General features: G+C 39.6%; 1 protein-coding gene across 1 annotated transcript in view; it reads left to right on the top strand.

Annotated features, from left to right (window-relative positions):
- The window catches only part of LOC126320037 (glyceraldehyde-3-phosphate dehydrogenase 2-like), a 107,728-nt gene extending 92,419 nt beyond the window's left edge, over nucleotides 1–15,309 (top strand). The window contains exons 7-8 of the mRNA XM_049993747.1: nucleotides 14,597–14,791; nucleotides 15,008–15,309. Coding sequence (XP_049849704.1) covers nucleotides 14,597–14,791; nucleotides 15,008–15,077 — 265 coding nt within the window. The 3' untranslated portion in view covers nucleotides 15,078–15,309. The remainder of the gene's footprint in view (nucleotides 1–14,596; nucleotides 14,792–15,007) is intronic.
- The last annotated feature ends 8,353 nt before the right edge of the window (nucleotides 15,310–23,662 follow it).

Below are 23,662 nucleotides of genomic sequence, written 5' to 3'. Positions count from 1 at the left end.
CTAGCCTTCGTCAAGGGTATGTTGACTTTAACCATTATCACTATACCATGGTCACCTATCTTTTCTCTGTACCGATACTATCACTAACATCAGGCCTGTTTGTACCTAGAAGTTCTAAAACATTTTCATTGCATGTGAGTTGTGTAACTAGCTGTACAAGGCAGCTTTTGGAAGAGTATTTCTACGATATATTGTGAATCCATAGATCCCCCAATCTCTAACACAGCACAATGCAGGTATTTTGGTGCTAATGATCATAGATTTTCCTTGAATGATGCTACTATTGATATGGTGGACTCAGCTGGCTGATAAAGCCATCTGATAATTAACTTAAGTTCATAAAATAGAAAGAAACTTCCACATGGGAAGATTACAAGACTTACCAAGCCGAAAAGCGCCGGCAGACAGGCACATGAACAAAACACACAAACACACACACAGAATTACGAGCTTTCGCCACTGGCAGTTGCTTCGTCAGGAAAGATGGAAGGAGAGCGAAAAATGAAAGGATGTGGGTTTTAAGGGAGAGGGTAAGGAGTCATTCCAATCCCGGGAGCGGAAAGACTTCCCTTAGGGGAAAAAAAGGACAGGTGTACACTCGCACACACACACACACATATCCATCTGCACATACACAGACACAAGCAGACTTATTTAAAGGCAAAGAGTAAGGGCTAAGTTCACCTAGTCTTGCTACTTATTCCCGGATAACTTTGACTAGACTCAAAATTCGACCTTGATAAATGCATGTTTTTTGTTGGCAGCAGTGAGCACTTCCCCTTCTGTGTCATGAAATCTGTGTTTTTGTATAAAAGTTCCTGCCTCACTAAATATTTTGGAGATTTTTGCTTATGGTTTCAGTCAGCTCTTTGTTCCTAGAATAATTTGGGGGGCAACAATTTTCGTAGAGGGCAGTAAGTTCAGGAACTTGGTTATGAAGACTTTGACAATCTACTGTTAAAATTCTGACAGACAAACTGTGTGTACTTTGTATGCTCTCTGATTTCACCTCTTGTGTATCAACTGGTGAGCATTCATCAGAGGACCTCAAACTACCACCTTGCTGGGAGGGGGGCAGGGGGAGGAGAAACATAGTGCACTCCACAAGTACTCTGCTATGTGAGTAGCTTGCTTCCTTTGTGGAGTGCACTGCTGACCTACCAAGGGGAGTCCTACAACCCTCCACCTCATAACGGAGGTTTAGAAATCTGCAGCCATGACTGTCACAGAATCAAAGGAGCCTCTGTTGATACCCTCCACTTGGTTCCAAACCGAAAGACCCCAATCAGCTCTAGGTAAAATGCTGCAAATTGTGAGCTCTGTTTGCACCCCACAAGTGAAGCCTGCTGTCTACCCCACTTACGCCAGCTGCCCATAGGAACTGAGGATGGCCTCAGAAACCAAGCAACTGATGTCATTGGTGCTAACATGAACAACAACTTGCAGCCTATTTCCTTCTGGAACTCTTCTTAAAAACATTCTCTTTAAAACACATGCTGCTAAAACAGTTTTTATACAAAATTCTTATTTAAAGAAGTGTGATCTTAAACTAGACTGAATACCTTGTGGATATGTGACTAAGTGCGTGACCTAACATCTGAACTGAAGTGAGATTGTTATTTCATTGTGTGCACCAAAAATCGATAGGTTACCTTCTTTCAATTACAATAATTTTCTAATCCAAGCGAAAATTATAAGAAAAGTATATATTTGTGGCAACAACAGTCTAAACCAATTGATGACTTTAAGCCCAGCTGGTTTGAATCGTATTTAACAAATAGAAGGCAAAAAGTTGTGCTGAATAATTCAAACAATATTTGAAGGGTACAAAAATTAAAGACTGGGGAGAAATCCCAAAGCAAGTCCCACAGGGTTCAGTTTAGGATGCACTCATATTCCGTGTATATGTGAATGACCTTCCACTTAACATTCAGTGAGCAGAATTTGCGCTTTGCAGGTGATAATAGTGCTATCCCATTAGAGAGAAATTATCAGAAGAGATGGTTAATTATATTTTACAAAGGATTATAAAATGGACCTTCTCTAAATTTTGGAGAAGAAACCGCACATTATATTTTATTCTGAAAGCAAATAGTCATATCAACAATTGATGTAGCACTTGAGCAGGAATGAGTAAATAGGCTAGAATGCTTCAAATTTTTGGGTGTACATATTAATGAAAACCTGAAATTGAAGAATTGTATTACTGAGCTTCTCAAACAACTGAGTGTAGCTAAATTTGTATAATTGCTAATTTTGGAAAATAAAAAATGAGCCTCCTGGCACTTTGTATATTTCCATGCAGTTATATATTTTATTGAATAACTATCCGAGGTAACTCATCGCTCATGAAGAAAGTATGGATTGCATGAAAGAAAGTAGTAAGAATAATATTTGGTGCTCACCGACAGATATTGTATTGTTACCTCTGCATGGAGTCTGGCATAATGATAAGTTTCTCATTAATGTTAATGTTGATCATGTATACATATGCTGTAAACTGACTTGTTCCACATCATTTAAAATAAAAGAAGCATTCAAATGATCTATGGAACATGTAACTAATCAGCCTACAAAAGTTCTCAAGTTTGCATGTTTGTTTGCTTTATAATTTTTATGAATTTTTCTTTAACGCTTTTAACTGCTCTGATCCTCTGTTGTACTTTGTCTGATATTACCATTTTACTCTACAGCTCCGATGTCGAACAGTATCCAACACGTTTCCATTGTTCCTTCCTTCCGTTCTGTTGTTGGAATTCTCTAGGCATATGGCAGCACTTAGCACAAAGATCTGATAACTCCAAATTTGTTACATTCACATGTTTCTTGAATTATAATGGCTGCTAGAAAATGTGGTGTTGTTATTGCCAGGCAGCTTCTCAAAGACATTGAGGATGGAGGTGAATTTAGTGATGAGAGTGATTGGGAAGAAACTTCCACCATGTGCAGTGATATAAGCTATAGTCAATCAGAATCTACTTTGGAGGGGAAAGTGATACCTGGACAGTTTATTATAATAGTGACAGCGATCTCCTGAAGTTTTCTTTCTTTGTTATGCAACCGGGTAATGAGTTTTAACCATCCCTCATGGCGTTTGACCGAAATCTGAACTTATGTTTCCAGCTCTTCTCTATTGATGATCTTATTGGTGAAACTGTGAATGCTGCAATAATGCATGCTAAAGGAAATATACAGAAAATCACTCCACTTACAAAACACTCAGTGTGAGGCTTCATTGGGGGATGTTTTATTAGAACAACTGAAGGCTTTTTTTGTTGTAATATTGAGCACAGCATTGAATTTTAAGGCAGGACTAGTTGACTATATTCAACAGTAGACTGGCTAGAACTCAATTTTTGAAAGGAAGTTTCTCATCTTTTTCTTTATTCCCCTCCCCCCCAAATATCTTGGTTGGGCTCACAGCTCAAGGGTGTCTCGGTACAAGAGGGAGCAAGGTGAAGGAGGTTATTGAGTATATAAACATTAAATGAAAAGAACTCTGTGCACCAGAGCGAAATGTGGATACAGATGATAGCACAGTAGGTGTCAAAAGAAGAATTTAAAAGTGCTACAATCCAAAGAAGTCTACTAAGTGTGGTTTACAAGTTTTCTGTCTGTGTGATTGAAAAAGTCGCTATGTTTTTCCTCGGATTTCATATTATGGAAATACAACTGTGGAAAGTTGTAATTCATCCTGATTTACCTTTTTCATTTGATACACTGGTTGCTAACTTGTGCAGGTGATTTGGGCTCACATATCTATAGTAACAGATTCTACACAAGTTGTAAACTTGCTCAGAAATTGCACAAAATTAAAGTTTAATGCCTGAATATGAATTAGGCGAGATGAAAATTCTGGTTTTCATTCCGTGACGAGAGTACAGTGACAATATTGAGTACATTCTTTGGTCCTCAGACCCAACTGATCACTGGTTATAAGAAGAAAACATCAGTTCAGTTCCTGGAACCCATTGTTATTTTGGAATACATTAAGTTTATGGGAGGTTTGGACAGGGATGATCACCACTGTTATTGCTATGGCTTTACAAGGCAGTCATACAGGTTGTGGAAAAATATGATTCTTCTGGTTGATAGAAACTGCAGTAGTAAAAAGTTATATTATTTACTCAATTAAAAAAAAAAAATGAACGTGGAGAACAACTGGAGACTACGATCGGCCAGCCAGCCAGGTGAGAAATACAAATTAAGGAAAGGAAAGAAAAAAAGGATGAAGATCTCTGTTGTCTGACACAGGGGAGAGAATAAATAGGAAGATGCATTTTATAATAGAAAAGAAAAAAGTCAGCAAAGGATTGCATGTTTTGCAGCAAATACAAGGAGAGAGAGAAGAGAAACAATTTTGCACTGCGAAACATGCAAGAGCAAACCAGGACTTAACCTGGGAGAATGTTGTAAGAAATACCACAAAGAAAAAAAAAATATGAACCACCATAAACAAAAAGAAAATAAACTTGTCAAGTGACCTCACATTGCAGTTTTTCAAAACAGTAGCCTAATAAGTATTAGGTTTGTTCAGAAATTCCGAATCATTTGTAATTTTGCGCCAATGGTGTGTTGGAGTGAAATGTGGTTGGCACCCCTGCAAATGCCTGTGATTAATGTGTAACTTCCAGAAGTTTCATTGTTGTATGTCTGTTAGTTATTGTCCAGTGCTGTATTGAGTAGAATGCTGTGTTGCACAGTTTGTGAATTTTGAGATGGCACAGTTAGAGTGGGAACGTGTCTGCATTATATTTTTCGCAACACTCGAGAGATTGTGCACAAGACACACCAAATGACACAGGAAGCCTGCGGTAATGAGTGCTTGGGCCATACTCGGTGCTAAGAGTGGTTCACACAGTTTATAAATGGCTGGACGGAAGTTAAAGATTACCCTCTTTCAGGAGAGTCTACCGATGACGCTCATGTCAGGAATGGCAACAAAATTGTGTATGACAATAAAAGAAAGGCTATCAGAGATTTCAGAAGAAGGTAAAAAACATTTCTATTGGATCATGTAATGAAATCCTGGCATAGCATCTTGGAATGCACCGTGTACTGCCAAGATCGAATTGAAGGCTCATGAATCAAGACTAGAAAGACTTTAACCTCATGATCTGTGAAGAGCTTTTGTATAGTGCAAATGAGAATGAGATGGTCCTTAAGAGAATCATAACTGGTGATGAGATGTGGATCTGGGGTTATGCTGTTGAGACCCAGGTCCAGTCTTCACAATTGGTCAGGAAAGGTTCTCCAAGACAAAAAAAAAGTTGGTCAGGTAAAGTGTCAAAGCCATGCTGATAGTTTTCTCTGCCTTTCAAAGATTAGTTCATCATGAATTTGTGCCACAAGCACAAGCTGTTAATTGTTGGTACTATTGCAACATGTTGCAATGCATGTGAGAAAGTGTTAGAAGAAAACAGTCTGAAATGTGATGAGACAATTCATGGCTCTTGCATCATGATAATACACCCACACATTTATCCCTGGTGGTTCGTGATTGTATTGTTATGGTATTCGGTCCAAGGACTGATTTGATGGAGCTCTCCGAGTAACTACTGCAACATACGGTCATACGGTCTCTCTGTACAATTTTTACCTCCAGTGTTTCCCTCTAGTACTAAATTGGTGACCCCTTGATGTCTCAGAATGTGTCCTATCAACTGATCCCTTCTTCTAGGCAGATTCTACCACAAATTTCTCCTCCCTTGAATTTTGTTCAGTACTTCCTCATTAGTTAGATGGTCTACCCATCTAATCTTCTGCAGCATTGCATTTGAAAAGCTCCTAGTCTGTTCTTTTCCAAACTGTTTATTGCCCATGTTTCACTTCCATACAAATACTTTCTGAAAGGACTTCCTGACACTAAATACACTCAATGTTAACAAATTCCTCTGCTTCAGGAACGATTTTCTTGTCATTGCCAGTGTACATTTTATAATCCTCCCTTCTTCTGCCATCATCAGTTTTTTTGCTGCCCAAATAGCAAAATGCATCTACAACTTTTAAGTGTCTCAGTTCCTAACCTAATGCCCTCAGCATGACCTGATTTAATTTGACTACATTCCATTATCCTCATTTTGCTTTTGTTAATGTTTCTTATATCCTCCTTTCATGACCTGTCCTTTCCAGTCAGCTGCTCATCCAAGTCCTTTGCTGTCTCTGATAGAATTACAGTGTCATTGACAAACCTCAAAGTTTTATTTCTTATCCCTGGACTTTGATTCCTACTCCAAATTTTTATTTTGTTTCCTTTGCTTCTTGCTTAATATACAGATTGAATAACATCATGGATGGGCTACAACCCTGTTCCACTCCCTTCTCAACCACTGCTTCCCTCTCGTGCCCTTCGACTCTTTATAACTGCCATCTGGTTTCTGTACAAATTGTAAACAGCCTTCCACACTCTGTATTTTACCCCTTCCACCTTTACAATTTGAAAGAGTATTCCAGTCAACGTTGTCAAAATCTTTCTCTAAGTCTACAAATGCTATAAATGTAGGTTTGCCTTTCATTAAATTTTCCTTTAAGATAGGGCGTTCAGTTAGTATTGCTATAAATGTAGGTTTGCCTTTCCTTAAATTTTCTTTTAACGTAGGCCGTACAGTTAGTATTGGAATGCATATTCCTACGTTTCTTCGTAATCCAAACTGATCTTCCCCAAGATTGGCTTCTACCAGTTTTTTTCATTTTTCTGCAAAGAATTCATGTTAGTATTATGCAAATATGACTTATTAGCTTAGTAATTTTCACACAGGTCAGCACCTGCTTTCTTTGGAATTGGAATTATTACATTCTTCTTGAAGTCTGAGGGTATTTCGCCTGTCACATACATCTTGCTCACTAGATGGAAGAGTTTTGTCATGGCTACCGGTATTTCTGTTGGAATATCCAGCCCTGAGTCCTTGTTTCAACTTATGTCTTTCAGTGCTTTGTCAAATTCTTCACACAGTATCATATCTCCCTCATCATCATCATCATCATCATTTTCATCTACGTCCTCTTCCATTTCCATAATATTGTCTTCAAGTACATATCCCACTGTATACCACTTCCACGTTTCTGCTTTCCCTTCGTTGCCTAGGACTGGTTTTCATTATGAGCTCTTCATACTCATGCAGGTGGTTCTCTTTTCTCCAAAGGTCTAATTTTCCTGTAGGTAGCATCTATTTTACCCTAGCGATACATGCTTCTGCATTGTTACATTTGTCCTCTAGCCATTCCTACTTAGCCATTTTGCACTTCCTTTTGATTTCATTTTTTAGTTGTTTGTGTTCCCTTTCTCCTGCTTCATTTTTTACATTTTTATATTTTCTCCTTTCATTGATTAAATTCAATATCTCTTCTCTCTTACCCAAGTATTTATACTAGCCTTCATCTTTTTACCTACTTGATCATCTGCTGCCTTCACTATTTCATCTCTCAAGCTACCCATTCTTCTTCTACTGAACCCCCGTAGGGGGTCCACAACTCTTTTTTGGATACGTGCGTGGCGAGCACGGGTCCCCAAGTTATTGCAGCCTTCCTTCTTTCTGGGGCTACATTTCCTTCACCTTCCCCTCCTTTCCCCTTCGCCTTCCTCCTTGACCTCTCCTCTCCCTCTCTTGGTGTCCTTGCTTATGTTGGCCCCCACTATCCTCCTGGTTCTGTGGGTTTTGCAATTTAGCTTTGTTGCGTAATCACCTCCTTCTTTTGGCACTCCCTGGTCCCCTCTGGGGTTTGACCTCCATTACTAAATTTTCTATTCCGTAGGGGGACCATTTGGGGAAGAGCACCTTACCTAGTGTCTCTGACTTGTGCCCTCCTAGTTCATTCCACCTTTTATTTCACGTCGTTGTCTGATGCTAGGGTGCATAGCCAGCACAGTAGCCAGCCCGTGTGGTGGGGTTGCTATGTACCCTTTTGGTTGAGCCCCCTGAACACACAGGGATCACACTTCCGATACCTGAGCTGTGACCTCCTTATGCAAGCCTTGGAGTGGTTGCACGTCATCCTGGAGCATTGGAACTCCTGGCAATGGCCGCCGTGCCAGACGGCCCTTGCTGTGGCTAGGTGGCCCCTGTGAGGAGAGCCCCTGATCGGAGTAGGTGGTATCAGGGTGGACGCTTTGCAAATGAAATGCATACGGGTCCAGAACTCTGGCTGTTCTTCTGCGGCCGTCTCTCAGTGTGGAACTGATTTTTCTAGTGCTGCTTCTCCTGCCCCTCAGCCTTCCCTTCCATGGCTACCCCCTGGGAAGAGGGTCAGGCCTGTCAGATAGGGGCAAAGCCTTTCCCACGCTATCTGGTTTGCACCAGGACTGATGGAGATACTTTCACCAATACCAAACCTTTATTATTTGTGAAACACATTGAAGACAAGTTTGGCGAAGTGGACTCCCTGAGCAAGATGCGGTCAGGTTCAGCTGCCCAGTCTGCAGCCCTTCGTGCCTGTACCCATCTTGGCACAATTCCTGTGTCCATTACCGCCCCCACCAGTCTCTAAATATGGTTCAGGGTGTGATTTTTCACAGGGACCTCATCCTTCAAACTGATGAGGAACTTCGGGACAATCTCAGACGGCGGGGTGTTCACTTCGTTTGGCGTGTTTAGAAGCGTCCTAAGGACAATCACATTGATACTGGTGCCTTTATCCTGGCCTGTGAAGGGATGTGAAGCTGTACATCCCACCTCCTATGAGATGTTTTAAGTGCTTGTGTTTTGGACACGTCTTCCTGCTGTTCGCAGGCCACTCTCTGTGGTGACTGGATGTCCACGCCATGAGGGGAGTCCCTGTGTTCCCCCTCCTGTGTGTGGTAATTGTCATGGCAATCATTATCCACGTTCACCAGATTGCCTAGTATATAAGAAGGAGAATAAGATACAGGAGTATAAGTCCCTTGGTTGTTTAACCTACACAGAGGCTCGTAAGAAGTATACAAGTCTTCACCCTGTGCCCATGATATCTAGTTAAGCTTTAGTTACATCTTCACCACTTCCTCCCCCTCCCTTACCCCAGTCCCAGACCCCTCTCGTCCCCCCTCCCCTGCGGCTCCCATACCTTCTCCTCTGGGCACTGCTCCCCCTCCCCAGCCGGACAAGTATCCCACTCCTTTGGCGGTCAAGGGCACCACTCCTGGGATGCCCCTTCCCGGAACCTTCCAGGCCAAAGGTCTGCTGCCACGTGACGACCGTCTGAACCGTGGTCTGTCTGCTCCCAGGTAGCCCGATCTCTTTCTGTTCCCGATCTTGCTGCAGCTGGCTCCTTTATGCCACACAGCCCTCCTCGATCTCAACCTGAAAAGAAAAAGAAACATAAGTCTTGGGACAAAGAGCCTCTGGTGTCACCAGAGGTCCCATCCCTGGCTTCACAATCAGATTCTGACCTGTCGTTCATGGATGTCGCCCCCTCCTTTTCGGTGACGGGTGATGACTCAGTGGTATGACTGACTTAGCCTGTTCGGCCCCCATTTAAATCATCGTTCTGTGGTTATCCAATGGAATTGTAATGGAGACTACTGTCACCTTCTGGAATTGAAATCCCTTATTTCGTCTTACTCTGCAGCTTGTGTGGTTCTACAGGAATCTCATTTTACTGATGATCACTCGCCGACCCTCTGTGGGTTCTGATTTTCTGTCGAAATCGGGTCGTACCCCTGTGGGCTTCTGGTGGCATTTGTATGTTGGTCTGTACAGACATTGCTAGCACGTGGATTCCTCTTCAAACTACATTGGAAGCAGTTGCTGTTAGGGTCCACCTGGACTCTGAGGTCACGGTTTGCAATCTTTATCTCCCTCCTGACAGGACTCTTACACCTGCTGCCATAACTGTCCTTCTTCAGCAACTTCCTCCTTCTTGGGGATTTTAATGCTCATCATCCCTTATGGGGCAGTGCATTTCCATCTAGACGAGGTCTTCTCTTAGATCAGTTAATTACAGACTACGACTTGTGCCTTTTTAATGATAGCTCCCCTACTCATTTCAGTGCCGGTCGTGGTACCTTTTCTGCCATTGATCTTTCTCTTTCTTCTCCCTCTCTCTTCCCTTCGTTACACTGGTCACCACACGACGACCTTTGTGATATTGACCATTTCCCATTGTTTCTCTCTCTCTCTCTCTCCCCCCCCCCCCCCCCCTTCCCGCTCCCCGATGGACAGCTTACCTCGTTGGCCTCTATACACTGCACAACTTGTGTTTTCTCCCTCTTTGTCGGGTTGTATTGATGACGTAATGTTGTTTGCAAGTTACTTGAACGGATGGTAGCCCGTCGGCTCAATTGGGTCCTCAAATCTCAGGATCTATTGTCCCCTTACCAGTTTGGCTTCTGAGAGGGATGGTCTTCGATCGATCATTTACTTCACTTGGAATCCACAGTTTGGCAGGCTTTTTCCCAACACCACCATTTGGTTGCAGTATTTTTTTGACCTACGCAACGCCTATGACATGGCCTGGCGCCATCACATCTTACTTACACTTCATCAGTGGGGTCTTTGGGGCCCACTCCCGATTTATATCCACCAGTTCCTGTTCCATTGCTCATTCAGGGTTTAGGTTGGTACTGTTTTTAGTTCTCCACGGACCCAGGAGAAGGGCATCCCACAGGGTTCTGTCTCGACTACAGGGTTCTGTCTCGAGTTTACTTCTTTTCCTCATTGCTATTGGTGGACTTGTGGCCTCTGTCGGTCCTTTGGTCGCCCTTGCCCTGTATGTGGATAATTTCTGCATTTGGGTTAGTTCCTCTTCGATAGCCTCAGCAGAACGGCAGCTCCAGGGAGCTACACGGCAGGCCTCTGCATAGACCCTGTCACACGGGTTTCAATTCTCTCCTTTAAAATCGCTGGTGGTCCACTTCTGTCGCCGTACTACGATCCACCCTGATCCAGAGCTCTATCTCGATGCACAAGGATTGCCTGTGGTCCCACAGTTTCATTTCCTATGTCTTCTTTTCGACAACAAGCTCACTTGGCTGCCCCATGTCAGACTTCTGAAGGTAGGATGTTTCTGTAAACTCAATGTCCTTCGCTTCCTTGGCCACTCCTCTTCGGGTGCGGACTGCTCCCTCCTTCTCCGTCTTTATCGTGCTCTAGTTCTGTCTCACTTGGACTATGGTTGTCAAGTTTATGGTTCAGATGTTCCTTCCACACTGCATGTGCTGAATCCAGTCAACCATCGTGGTATTCGTTTGGCCACTGGTGCCTTCCTTACTAGCCCTGTTGATAGTCTCCTGATTGAAGCTAGGATCCCCCCCGCCCCCATTCTGTTCGGCAGTCCCATCTTCTGTTCTGGTGTCTTATGCGCTCACTGTCCATTCCTCTCCCACTCATCCTTCCTATTCTCTCTTGTTCCAGTTCATGGACTTCACCCACCTGATTCCCACCCTCAGGCGGGTTTACCGGTTGGGCTCTGTCTTGCTTGTCTTTGCCATAATTTTCAGCTTCCTTGTTTCTCCTGTCTTCCTCGCTCCCTCCCCTCCACTCCCCCCTTGGTTAGTTTCTTGGCCTCGAATTCATATGTCAGAGGTCGGAAAGATTCCATTTCCCCGATGGTGCTCCATTCCTTTTTCCGCCAAATTTTGTGGGAGTTTCGGGATGCTGTTGTTTTTTTACACTGATGGCTCTAAATCTGCTGATCATGTGGGATATGCCTTCACGTCCTCTGTTGGTACAGAAAATCATCTGCTGCCACCTACATGTGGAGTGTTTACTGTGGAATTGATGGCCATTCCCCCTGGCCCTTACCTTTATTAAACAGTCCCAACACAATCATGTTTTGTTATGTGCGGACTCAATGAGTGGCCTTCTGGCTATTGACAGGTGTTTTTCGCGCCATCCCTTGGTCTCTGCCATCCATGACCAACTCGCTGATATTCACCGTGCTGCTTGTTCGGTTGACTTCCTTTGGGCCCCTGGCCATGTTGGTATCGGGTAATGAGCTCACTGATCTTTTGGCTGGGGGAGCAGTGACTTACCCCGTTTTCTGTAACCCCTCCTGCAGCAGATTTACGGCTTCACATCAAATCCCACTTCGCACTATCATGGGTCAACTCTTGGGACTCTACTTCCCTGTCTAATAAGCTTTGTGCGGTTAAATTGACACCAGGCCCTTGGCATTCTTCATTTCCTCTCTCCCGAAAGGACTCAACCACACTGTTTCGTCTCTGCATTGGCCATACCAGGCTGACCCATGGTTTTCTTTTGCATGATGAGCCACCCCCAATTTGTGGTTATGGAGCCTTCCTGTCAGTAGCCCACATTTTGGTTGAATGCCCCCTTCTTTTGGCTCTGCGTGCTAAGTACAGGCTCCCCCGCACTTTACCTTTGATGTTGGCTGACGATTCCCGGATGGCCGTCCTGGTCCTCCGTTTCCTCTGGGAAAGTGGTTTTTATTCTCAGTTTTAAGGTTTTTAATCTCTTTCTGGTGTTGGGGCAGGGTGGTGAGTGTTGGGGTATCTCCCACTGTAAGCCATGTTTGGAGATTCCCGAATCCGCTCCCTGACTGAGATCCTCTTTTCTCCCCTTTTACTCTGGTTCCCCCCCCCCCCCCCCTGGGTTGGTTAGTCTCCTTTTCCCATATGCACTTCTACATTCTAGCAGTTGCACCTTTTAAGTCACAGGTGGTCTTGCCTCTATCATAGCGTTGGGTTCTCTCTCTTGCCGACTTACCTCATTTTATTTTTACCGTTGACAACATGACTGCCCTTTTACATTTTTTAGCCTTTTCCCTTTTATTGTTCTGACTTTTCTGAGATGTCACACTGTCGGAATGGACCACATTTGAAACAAGGGACTGATGACCTTGTTGCTTGGTCCCTTCAACCCCAACCAACCAACCAACCATCTTCTACTGTATTCCTTTCCCCTGTTCTTGTCAATTGCTCCCTGATGATCCTTGTAAAACTCTCTAAAACACTCGGCTCTTTCAGTTTATCCAGGTTCCATTTCCTTAATTTCCTGCTTTTTTGCAGTTTCTTCAGTTTTTATCTGCAGTCCATAACCAATAAATTATGGTCAGAGTCCACATTGGCCCCTGGAAATGTCTTACAATTTAAAACATGGTTCCGAAATCTGTCTTACCATTGTATAATGAATATGAAACAATCCATTGTCTCCACATCTCTTCCACATACACAACCTTCTATCATGATTTTTAAACCAAGTGTTAGCTATGATAAAATTATGTTCTGAGCAGAATTCTACTAGGTGGCTTTCACTTTCTTTCCTTTCCCTCATTCTATATTAGCCTACCATTTTTCCTTTCTTCCTTTTCCTACTATCGAATTGCAGTCCCCCCATGAATATTAAACTTCCATCTCCCGTAACTATCTGAATAATTTCTTGTATCTTATCATATATTTCCTCTATCTCCTCCTCATCTGTGAAGCTAGTTCACATATAAACTTATACTACTATTCTGACTGTGGGATTCACATCTATCTTGGCTACAACAATGTGTTAACTATGCTGTCCACAGTAGCTTACCCGCATTCCTATTTTTTTTATTTATTATTAAACCTATTCGTGCATTACCCCTATTTGCTTTTGTATTTATAACCCTGTATTCACCTAACCGTAAGTCATGTTCCTCCTGCCACCAAACTTCACTGTTTCCCAGTATATCTAACTTTAACCTATCCATTTCTCTTTTTAAATTTTTCCTAGCCTACCTGCATGACTAATAGATCTGAAATTCCATGCTTCAATCCATAGAACGCCAGTGTTGCTTCCCCTTATTACATCTTCCTGAGCAGTCCCCACCCGGAGAACCAAATGGTGTCCTCTTGGGTAAAATAATCCCCCATCATCACTTAACCATACAGTAGAGCTGCATACCTCTGGGAAAAATTTTGGCTGTGGTTTCCCCTTACTTTCAGCTGTTCACAGTAAAAGCACAGCAAGGCCTTTTTCATTTATGTTACAAGACCAGATCAGTCAACCATTTTGTGAGTATTGCACAAAAAAGAAATCACAGTGCTGCCTCATCGTCAATACTCTCCAGACACTGCTCTTTTCTAATGTTTAAAACTTCACTGGAAGGACAAAGATTTGCAACAATAGACAAGATGAAAGAAAATTCACAAACTGAGCTTTGTGGAATCCAGCAAGCGATGAACCAAGACTGTTTCTGGAAGTGGAAACAGCATTGGGAGTGGTGTATCAATTGTGGAGAAGGGTATTTCAAAGGAGACCATGCACAATAAGTAAAAGGTAAAGGATAAAAACCTTATGGACAAAGTTCCAAAATGTTTTGAGCAGCCCTTTTATAAGTGATACCTACATTTTGAGTAATAAATCTGAAGTCTAGATTATTAATTTTCAAAATTTCATACAAATATAACAGGCTGCATTGTACAAAGATGTAGCTTAAACAGTTATTTCAAAGTTTATATCTCTAATTGCTTTTTATGTTTAAAAGTGATCAGTGAGATGACAAACCTTACTGCAATGTGTTATACATACTGACTGTGCATGTCAGTAATGAAAAGGAAATTTTTCAGTTAATCGCAATTCATTTGATAGAAAATATTGCAGTTGTTAAAATTTATTCTCATTCTTGATTTGGAAGTAATTTAAAGAGTAGTATTGAGAACAAAGTAACTTTCATTTTTTTTTTAATTCAGGATAGGCAAAGGTGCAACTTACGATGAAATAAAACAGAAAGTGAAAGAAGCTGCTGAGGGTCCCCTCTGTGGAATATTGTCCTACACTGAAGATGAAGTTGTTTCGTCAGATTTTATAGGGAATGCAAACTCATCTATTTTTGATGCAAAAGCTGGCATGTCACTCAACAGCAACTTCGTCAAACTTATTTCCTGGTCAGTATTACCATTTTTTCAATTTTCTCAGTTTGTAGTAGTGAGATGAAAATCATTGTTGTACAATTCATATCATAAAAATGATTCTGAGATTCGCAAATAGTACAGAATAGTGCTGTAGTGCAAACAAAACTATGAAACTGTGGTTAATCTGTTTTAACTGTGTTAATTCTCATGTTGAATCTACTTTTCCAATCATTATATTTTCTATTCCAGGTATGATAATGAATGTGGTTACTCCCATAGAGTGTGTGATTTGATTCGTCATATGCACAAAGTTGGGTAACTATGAAAAGTGTGCTGATTGCGGCAATTTATTATTATATGCTTTGTCTTTTTGCGCTAGATGTGTTGAGGTATTATGATTATTGTTTTTCTGTATGCTGTCAATGAAACAAGAAATATTAAATAAAAATTATTGTAGGTAAAAACGTAATTATCCAGTAATACATTCATTTTCTGTTAATATGCATACATTATTAAGAATCTGAGTAATAAATTGAACAACTAATCAATTATTTGTGTTTATTTTTACTATTTTAACTCCAGAAGAATCTATTTTGACTAATTTTCAGTCACATGCTAATGTAATTAACAATTGATTTCTGTATGTAACACCAATAATAGGATTAAAGGGTTCAGTTTGAGTAGCAAGAAAAATATTAAAATACTGTTCCACAAAACTTTAAGTAACTACAACTAACAGTAACATTCATCACTGAAATTAATATAATTATAAAAATTATAGACAATGGAATTTCATATGTTTTTTTTTAACAGAATTCTGAAAAGTAGTTGTAACTTAATAAGCAATGTTCTTAGTGATGCATCACTAGCACGGAATTTTTTCAGGCAGATTAAAATATGCTATTGTTAAACTTTCCCCCCAAAAAGGTGGCAAGCAGTACTCAAATAATTATCGTCCAACTTTTTTACTGCCATCTTCTTTCAAAATATTCGAAAGAGTAATGTACTCTTGAGGTGTCTCACATTTAAGTAGAAGCAATTTAACTAGCATACCATAATTTGGATTCCAGAATGGTTGCTTGGCTGAGAATGCTATTTGTATGTTTCACTCACCAAATATTGCAAGCCTTAAATAATAAAATATCAACAATTCCTATTTTTTGTGGTCTTTCCATGGTGTAGATTATGTTACAGTTTTAGAGAAACTTAAAATATTACAGAAACTCAATGGTTGTACACACAGCTGCTTTAATTATATACAACAAGTTGTGCTGGATAATTCAAATAATGTTGGCAGGCTAGATTATTTTAGTGGCTGGGGAGAAATCACAAGGGAGTCCCATGAGATTTAAACCACACAGTCGCGATACATATATTCTCTACTGACATTTGGGTCAAATAAAGAAAAAGTGAGCTGCTCTTGAAGGTCCAACGGATGTCTGGTGGTCACTGTGTCACCCACCAACTTGCTGTGTCATGTGGGTGCGGTAGGGAGGCGCATGTGGTTACTATACCACTCTTCTAGTTGTTTTTTTGGAGTTCCCAGACTATGGAGCCACCACTACTTGGTCAAGTAACTCATCATTTGACATTACAATGCTGAGCACACCCCTTATCAGTCCTTCCACCAAGATAAAATCATTGGCAGTATCGGCAAGTGAATGCAGGTCGTCTGCTGGCAGTCATCTACGAAAGCCACTCAGCCTCAGAGGCGAACTCAATATAAATAATACATCACACTATGAGTGAGGACAGTGATGTCCGTACCTACAGCACTAGAGGAAAAAATGACTATGACTTTTACCTATTATAAAGGCTGCCAGAGACTCAGAAATGCAATGTGGAACAACAAAAATCTTTGATCATTTTTCCCAGTATCATAAAATGCCCAGCAGGTAGCAAAGCAAAATCTAATCTAAAATCTTTTCTCTTGAGGCACTCCTTCTGTTTCATTTATGTTGCTCAAGTAGGACTAAAAAATTACGTAAGGGTAATTTAAATGAAAAAAGAGACAAATGAAAAAAGTAAGTAACTTGTTTAGTATTCCAAAAGTAAGCACCATAACTGTTAATACATTTACCCCTGTTAATACATGTAGCTCACTGAGAGAGAAGATGGTGGAAGCCTTTATATAAAAATGTTTACAGTTGCATAAGGACCTGTGATTTGCCTCTTCATCTGAAGCTAATGAACAGCCCAGTGTTGCCATGGTTGTTTCAGCAGTGTTGCAGAAGTTTTACTGGGAAGCTCCCTCGTGATTTCCATTGTTTGGAGTCCTGGAGAAAGACACTCATGGTACTCAGTTTGTTTCAGATGAATATATGCACACCTGGGTACAATCACAGTTCCATAGTAGAATGCTCCTCCCTTAATTAGAAATCATTTATGTTCATCATGACAAAATTGAAAAATAATATAAACCACTAAATAAGCAATGTATTTCCATGTTAGAGGAAGATATCACATAAAATGTAAAATAAGTTAAGTCAATCCATCTAGGGGTTTGCATTTTATTAATTCCAGTGATCAGGTCCTGGGTTGTAATTGGGACAGGCAAGAAGCAAATGTAAATGTTTTCCTAAAACGTGGTTTTATTTTCATTGTGTGTAAACCAATCCACAATCATTGTTCTACATCACATAAAAACAATCAAATTTAAACTTGATATCAATTTCCTTGTGTTCCTCAGAACCACCATCTCCAACAGGCTTTACGTGGTATTAACTCTTTCAACAACAAAACGAGTGTACGAGTCTGATGCAAAAGGCACCAAGAAATGGGAACCAATACAATGATTTCTGGTTTGATGCAGCTCTCCATGCTACTCTGTCCTGTGCAAGCTTCTTCATCTCCCAGTACCTACTGAAACCTACATCCTTCTGAATCTGCTTAGTGTATTCATCTCATGGTCTCCCTCTACGATTTTTACCCTCCACGCTGCCCTCCAATGCTAAATTTGCGATCCCTTGATGCCTCAAAACATGTCCTACCAACCGGTCCCTTCTTCTTGTCAAGTCGTGCCACAAACTCCTCTTCTCCCCAATTCTATTCAATACCTCCTCATTAGTTATGTAATCTACCCATCTAATCTTCAGCATTCTTCTGTAGCACCACATTTCGAAAGCTTCTATTCTCTTCTTGTCCAAACTATTTATCGCCCATGTTTCACTTCCATACATGGCTACACTCCATACAAATACTTTCAGAAATGACTTCCTGACACTGAAATCTATACTCGATGTTAACAAATTTGTCTTCTTCAGAAACGCTTTCCTTGCCATTGCCAGTCTACATTTTATATCCTCTCTACTTCGACCATCATCAGTTATTTTACTCCCCAAATAGCAAAACTCCTTTACTACTTTAAGTGTCTCATTTCCTAATCTAATTCCCTCAGTATCACCCGATTTAATTTGACTACATTTCATTATCCTTGTTTTGCTTTTGTTGATGTTCATCTTATATCCTCCTTTCAAAACACTGTCCATTCCATTAAACTGCTCTTCCAGGTCCTTTGCTGTCTCTGACAGAATTACAAAGTTATCGGCGAACCTCAAAGTTTTTACTTCTTCTCCATAAATTTTAATACCTACTCTGAAATTTTCTTTTGTTTCCTTTACTGCTTGCTCAATATACAGATTGAATAACATTGGGGAGAGGCTACAACCCTGTCTCACTCCTTTCTCAACCACTGCTTCCCTTTCATGCCCCTCGACTCTTATAACTGCCATCTGGTTTGTGTACAAATTGTAAATAGCCTTTCGCTCCCTGTATTTTACCCTTGCCACCTTCAGAATTTGAAAGAGAGTATTCCAGTCAACATTGTCAAAAGCTTGCTCCAAGTCTACAAATGCTAGAAATGTAGGTTTGCCTTTTCTTAATCTTTCTTCTAAGATAAGTCGTAAGGTCAGTATTGCCTCACGTGTTCCAACATTTCTACGGAATCCAAACTGATCCTCCCCGAGGTCCGCATCTACCAGTTTTTCCATTCGTCTGTAAAGAATTCGCGTTATTATTTTGCAGCTGTGACTTATTAAACTGATAGTTCGGTAATTTTCACACCTGTCAGCACCTGCTTTCTTTGGGATTGGAATTATTATATTCTTCTTGAAGTCTGAGGGTATTTCGCCTGTCTCATACATCTTGCTCACCAGCTGGTAGTTTTTTGTCATGACTGGCTCACCCAAGGCCGTCAGTAGTTCTAATGGAATGTTATCTACTCCCGGGGCCTTGTTTCGACTCAGGTCTTTCAGTGCTCTGTCAAACTCTTCATGCAGTATCTTATCTCCCATTTTGTCTTCATCTATGCCCTCTTCCATTTCCATAATATTGTCCTCAAGTACATCGCCCTTGTATAAACCCTCTATATACTCCTTCCATCTTTCTGCCTTCCCTTCTTTACTTAGAACTGGGTTGCCATCTGAGCTCTTGATATTCATACAAGTGGTTCTCTTCTCTCCAAAGGTCTCTCCAATTTTCCTGTAGGCAGTATCTATCTTACCCCTAATGAGATAAGCTTCTACATCCTTACATTTGTCCTCTAGCCATCCCTGCTTAGCCATTTTGCACTTCCTGTCGATCTCATTTTTGAGACGTATGTGTTCCTTTTTGCCTGCTTCATTTACTGCATTTTTATATTTTCTCCTTTCATCAATTAAATTCAGTATTTCTTCTGTTACCCAAGGATTTCTACTAGCCCTCTTCTTTTTACCTACTTGATCCTCTGCTGCCTTCACTACTTCATCCCTCAGAGCTACCCATTCTTCTTCTACTGTATTTCTTTCCCCCATTCCTGTAAATTGTTCCCTTATGCTCTCCATGAAACTTTGTACAAACTCTGGTTTAGTCAGTTTAGCCAGGTCTCATCTCCTTAAATTCCCACCTTTTGCAGTTTCTTCAGTTTTAGTCTACAGTTCATAACCAATAGATTGTGGTCAGAGTCCACATCTGCCCCTGGAAATGTCCTAAAATTTAAAACCTGATTCCTAAATCTCTGTCTTACCATTATATAATCTATCTGATACCCTTTAGTATCTCCAGGATTCCTCCATGTATACAACCTTCTTTTATGATTCTTGAACCAAGTGTTAGCTATGATTAAGTTATGCTCTGTGCAAAATTCTACCAGAGGGCTTCCTCTTTCATTTCTTAGCCCCAATCCATATTCACCCACTATGTTTCCTTCTCTCCCTTTTCCTACTGACGAATTCCAGTCACCCATGACTATTAAATTTTCGTCTCCCTTCACTACCTGAATAATTTCTTTTATCTCATCATACATTTCATCAATTTCTTCATCATCTGCAGAGCTAGTTGGCATAAAAACTTGTACTACTGTAGTAGGCATGTTACAATTCAATTTTATTTTAATAAGTTTTTAACGAAATTGCCAATTCCTTTGATTTTTAGTGTAACAGTTGATGTTAAAAATGATACTTCCAACAGGTTAAAACTGTGTGCCAGACCGGGACTCAAACTCAATCTGGCACATAGTTTTAATCAACAGGAAGTTTCATATCAGCGCACACTCCACTGCAGAGTGATAATTTGGTCTGGCTGCTGATGCTGGTAACTTTGTTAAATGAAACTATGGTGTCACAGTCAAACCTTACTAATTTTTGCCCTGAATTTTATTAATGTGAATATGTGGGAACAGTGTAAAGTGCTCAAACAAAACACACAAAACTTTAGGATATGTTAACTGTATCAAAAATACCAGAGCTGTAACCATAAATGTAATCTCTAAATGGACAAAGATCATCAACATAAGTGATTATCCAAACCATTGTACAAGGGTGGTCAATGATGGTTTTTGATCTCATTGTGAAATGTGTTTTATTCATCTCATAACGTACACAATTTGAGAACATATGTTTGATGTACAGGAGACATGTCAAGGTTACAGTTTGCTTATTTAAAATTTTGTCACACAATAATATTTTTTGCAGAATTTACTTACTTAAAATTCATCAAACTTACAGTATTTGCATACACTATAACTGTCTAAAATTTTGATTCCATTTCAGAAATACAGCTATAAGTATCACTTCATCCTTCATGAAATCTTGCACAGAGTAGTAGCATCATTCAATTAGAAAATCTTGTAACTTGCTTTTTAAAATATTTATCTTCATATCCATTATGTCACACCTTTTTATTGTGTTGTGAAGTTTCATGGCTATATACTGAGAAGTCAGCACTCAGTTTTAAGTGATGAGAGGTGAGAATAAAGTTTTCTTTATGCCTTGTGTCATATGAGTGTTCAAAATGAGCTCTGCTGTGTAGGAAAACAACCACTTCAAAGATGTATAAAGAGGGGACAGTTAATATTTTTAGATCTTTAAATAATGGTCAACATAGTGCCCTCGGCTGTGCGTAGCACATGTTGTGAATGATTCTTTTTTTTACAACTTTAAAATTCGGGTAATGTTTCCTGTGTTTCCACCAAAAAATTATGCTATATCGAGTAACCGGTTCAAAGTAGCTATAATATGCTATTTTCCTGGTGGCCACATCAGTGGCACAGGATAAAATTTCCATTTCAAATGCAAGGCTGTTTAATTTGTTTCCTAAATATTCTATATGAGAATTCCAACTCAAAGTTCTGTCTAAGTTTATTCCCAGAAACCTGACTGAGTCAAGCTCATACATTTTTTGATTGTTGTGAATGACACAGATTTCTTCAGTTATTGACTGTTTGATTTTAAAACTCACCATGTGGGTTTTTGAAATGTTTATCCTTAAGCCATTTAGACTGAACTTCCAGATTACTTAACGTAAGGCTGAGTGATTAGAAAGTCCTAAGTCAAGACGGAGTTTATGTACATTATCAAAGTAGTAATTTGTTACAATGTTGTCTGCATGTTGTTGAGTGAATATTTTCTCTGGTCAACTCCAAAAAATTTTAGTTGAAAACCAGAAGTTTTAATTGAATCAATAAATTTTGTTGATTTTTTTTATTGTCATTTGCATATAAAATCTGCTGCTATTACATTTTTTTTTCTTTTTTTCTTTCTTTAGTTCATCTAGCAAGCACTGGAATTTAGACAGGAATTGTGTGACTAAAGCCCCCTCTGGAATCTATTATTTGAAATGATTACATATTGGTCTTCAAGGTCTATGCCACAACTTTTGAATATGCAATCTTCATTTAAACAATTAAAATCTGTTTTCACTTCATAGCTTATAGAAGAGTCCAGGGGTATGCAGCAACGTCTGTGAGACTTTTTCCCCCTGCAATAGCTGCTTGCAACATTGAAGTTTTCAATTTTATTTAAAATATTTATTGTATTGTATTATTAGAGCTAAGCCAGTGTTCATTTAAACAAATAATTTTTATGTTTTTACGTTCTGAGACTCATCGAGTCTGTAGCTTAGGCTGCTGGAAGATTTAGAATTTAAGCTATTTATTTATATTCCAGTGCATCAAATAAGAATGTTTGCTTATTTTAATGCTAGACACTCTTTAGCAGTTTTCTTTTCAGCACTAATGGGCATTTTTCTTTTACATCTCCTCTAGTAACTATTAGTTTCCTTCAGTTTTAATGATTTTACAAACAGCAATAAACATTTTGCCGAAGGTCATCGATCCTAGTCTGTTCATATGCAGTCCATCCTTGGCTAGATATCCCTTGCCCAAAAACTTATTTGAATTTATAAATATAGCACTAGTCTGCTTATTTTGCTTGCTCGCTTGATTCGGAATTGCGCTAGCTTTGATTTCATGTTATTTGGCTGAGTGTTCAGTTCTCCTATCTGGAGAATAAATGTTTAGTCAGAGTCCGATAATAATTAAATGTATAGAAATCAAGTATTATGTTCACAGATAACAATTTTTTTTCTTGATACAATAATTTACCACGAGCCGTATATATTGTAGAAATTTATTTTATGAACTTCTTATGTGCTACCAGTTTCGGCATTACATTGATGCCATCTTCAGGCCCATGTACAATGAGTAGAACAAATGTTGTTGGTAAATTATTGCATCAAAAAATACATGCCAACCATTGTCCCACAGTCCATAATGGATCAACAAAAACAATTTTTGTTGTTGTAACTGTCAGTCGCTGTGATGACCAAATATAAGTGGGTGTGTCAATTACTTTTAATATATTGTTAAACTCATTTTTTTATTTTCTAGTTTTATTTGGTTCTTTTCTTACAAGGTTAATAATTATGGAATGATGTCATTAGGTCTTTGTAATTTTCAAGTGCCATTTCATGTGTAACTGTCTTCTGTCATATTTACGTTAGAAAGTGCAATGATAAATTAACTTTCATTTCCAAAAGGAAATGGCATTAAATTTCATGGTCAATTTATAGATTACCAAAAGAACAGACTTCCAAGGTGACTGTGCTGTAGCTATTTTAAAGTTACTAATGAAATTCTTTAGTAATTCATGTAAAAGCATTAACAGGAGAAACAAAATTTTCTTTACCAGTGCCATTAATGCTAATTATTTCAAGTTAGTATTTACAGGAAGTGAATACTTTCATTTCTCAGTTTTTTTATGTAACTTAAGTTCATTTAAAGAGAGTTGGTAACATTAAATTTGTGAACTCAGATGAAGACAATAAGTAAAGAGGAGGAATATAATTTTGTGTTGTATATTTAGTTTGTAAAATTGGTTGCACAAAAATGATGTCCAAATTAGTGAAAAGTTTAAACCTGAATTATGTACCGTAATAAAAAACTGCAGAGGTTCTTACCAATCGTAAATAAGATGTCGAAGTCAAAACAGAATTTGATCAAATCAAAGACATGCTAACACATGAACTTCAGAGATAGAAACAAGGTGTAAAGGCTCATGTAAATAAGTTACGACAAGAGCTATATGCTGCCCACAATGATGTAAGCAAAATTCCAGCAGCAGTAGCCAGCAATAGTGATGAATTCTTTGC

Source organism: Schistocerca gregaria, chromosome 2 (genome assembly GCF_023897955.1).
Source record: "Schistocerca gregaria isolate iqSchGreg1 chromosome 2, iqSchGreg1.2, whole genome shotgun sequence".
Taxonomy (NCBI): domain Eukaryota; kingdom Metazoa; phylum Arthropoda; class Insecta; order Orthoptera; family Acrididae; genus Schistocerca; species Schistocerca gregaria.
This window is presented reverse-complemented; position numbering and strand designations above follow the sequence as displayed.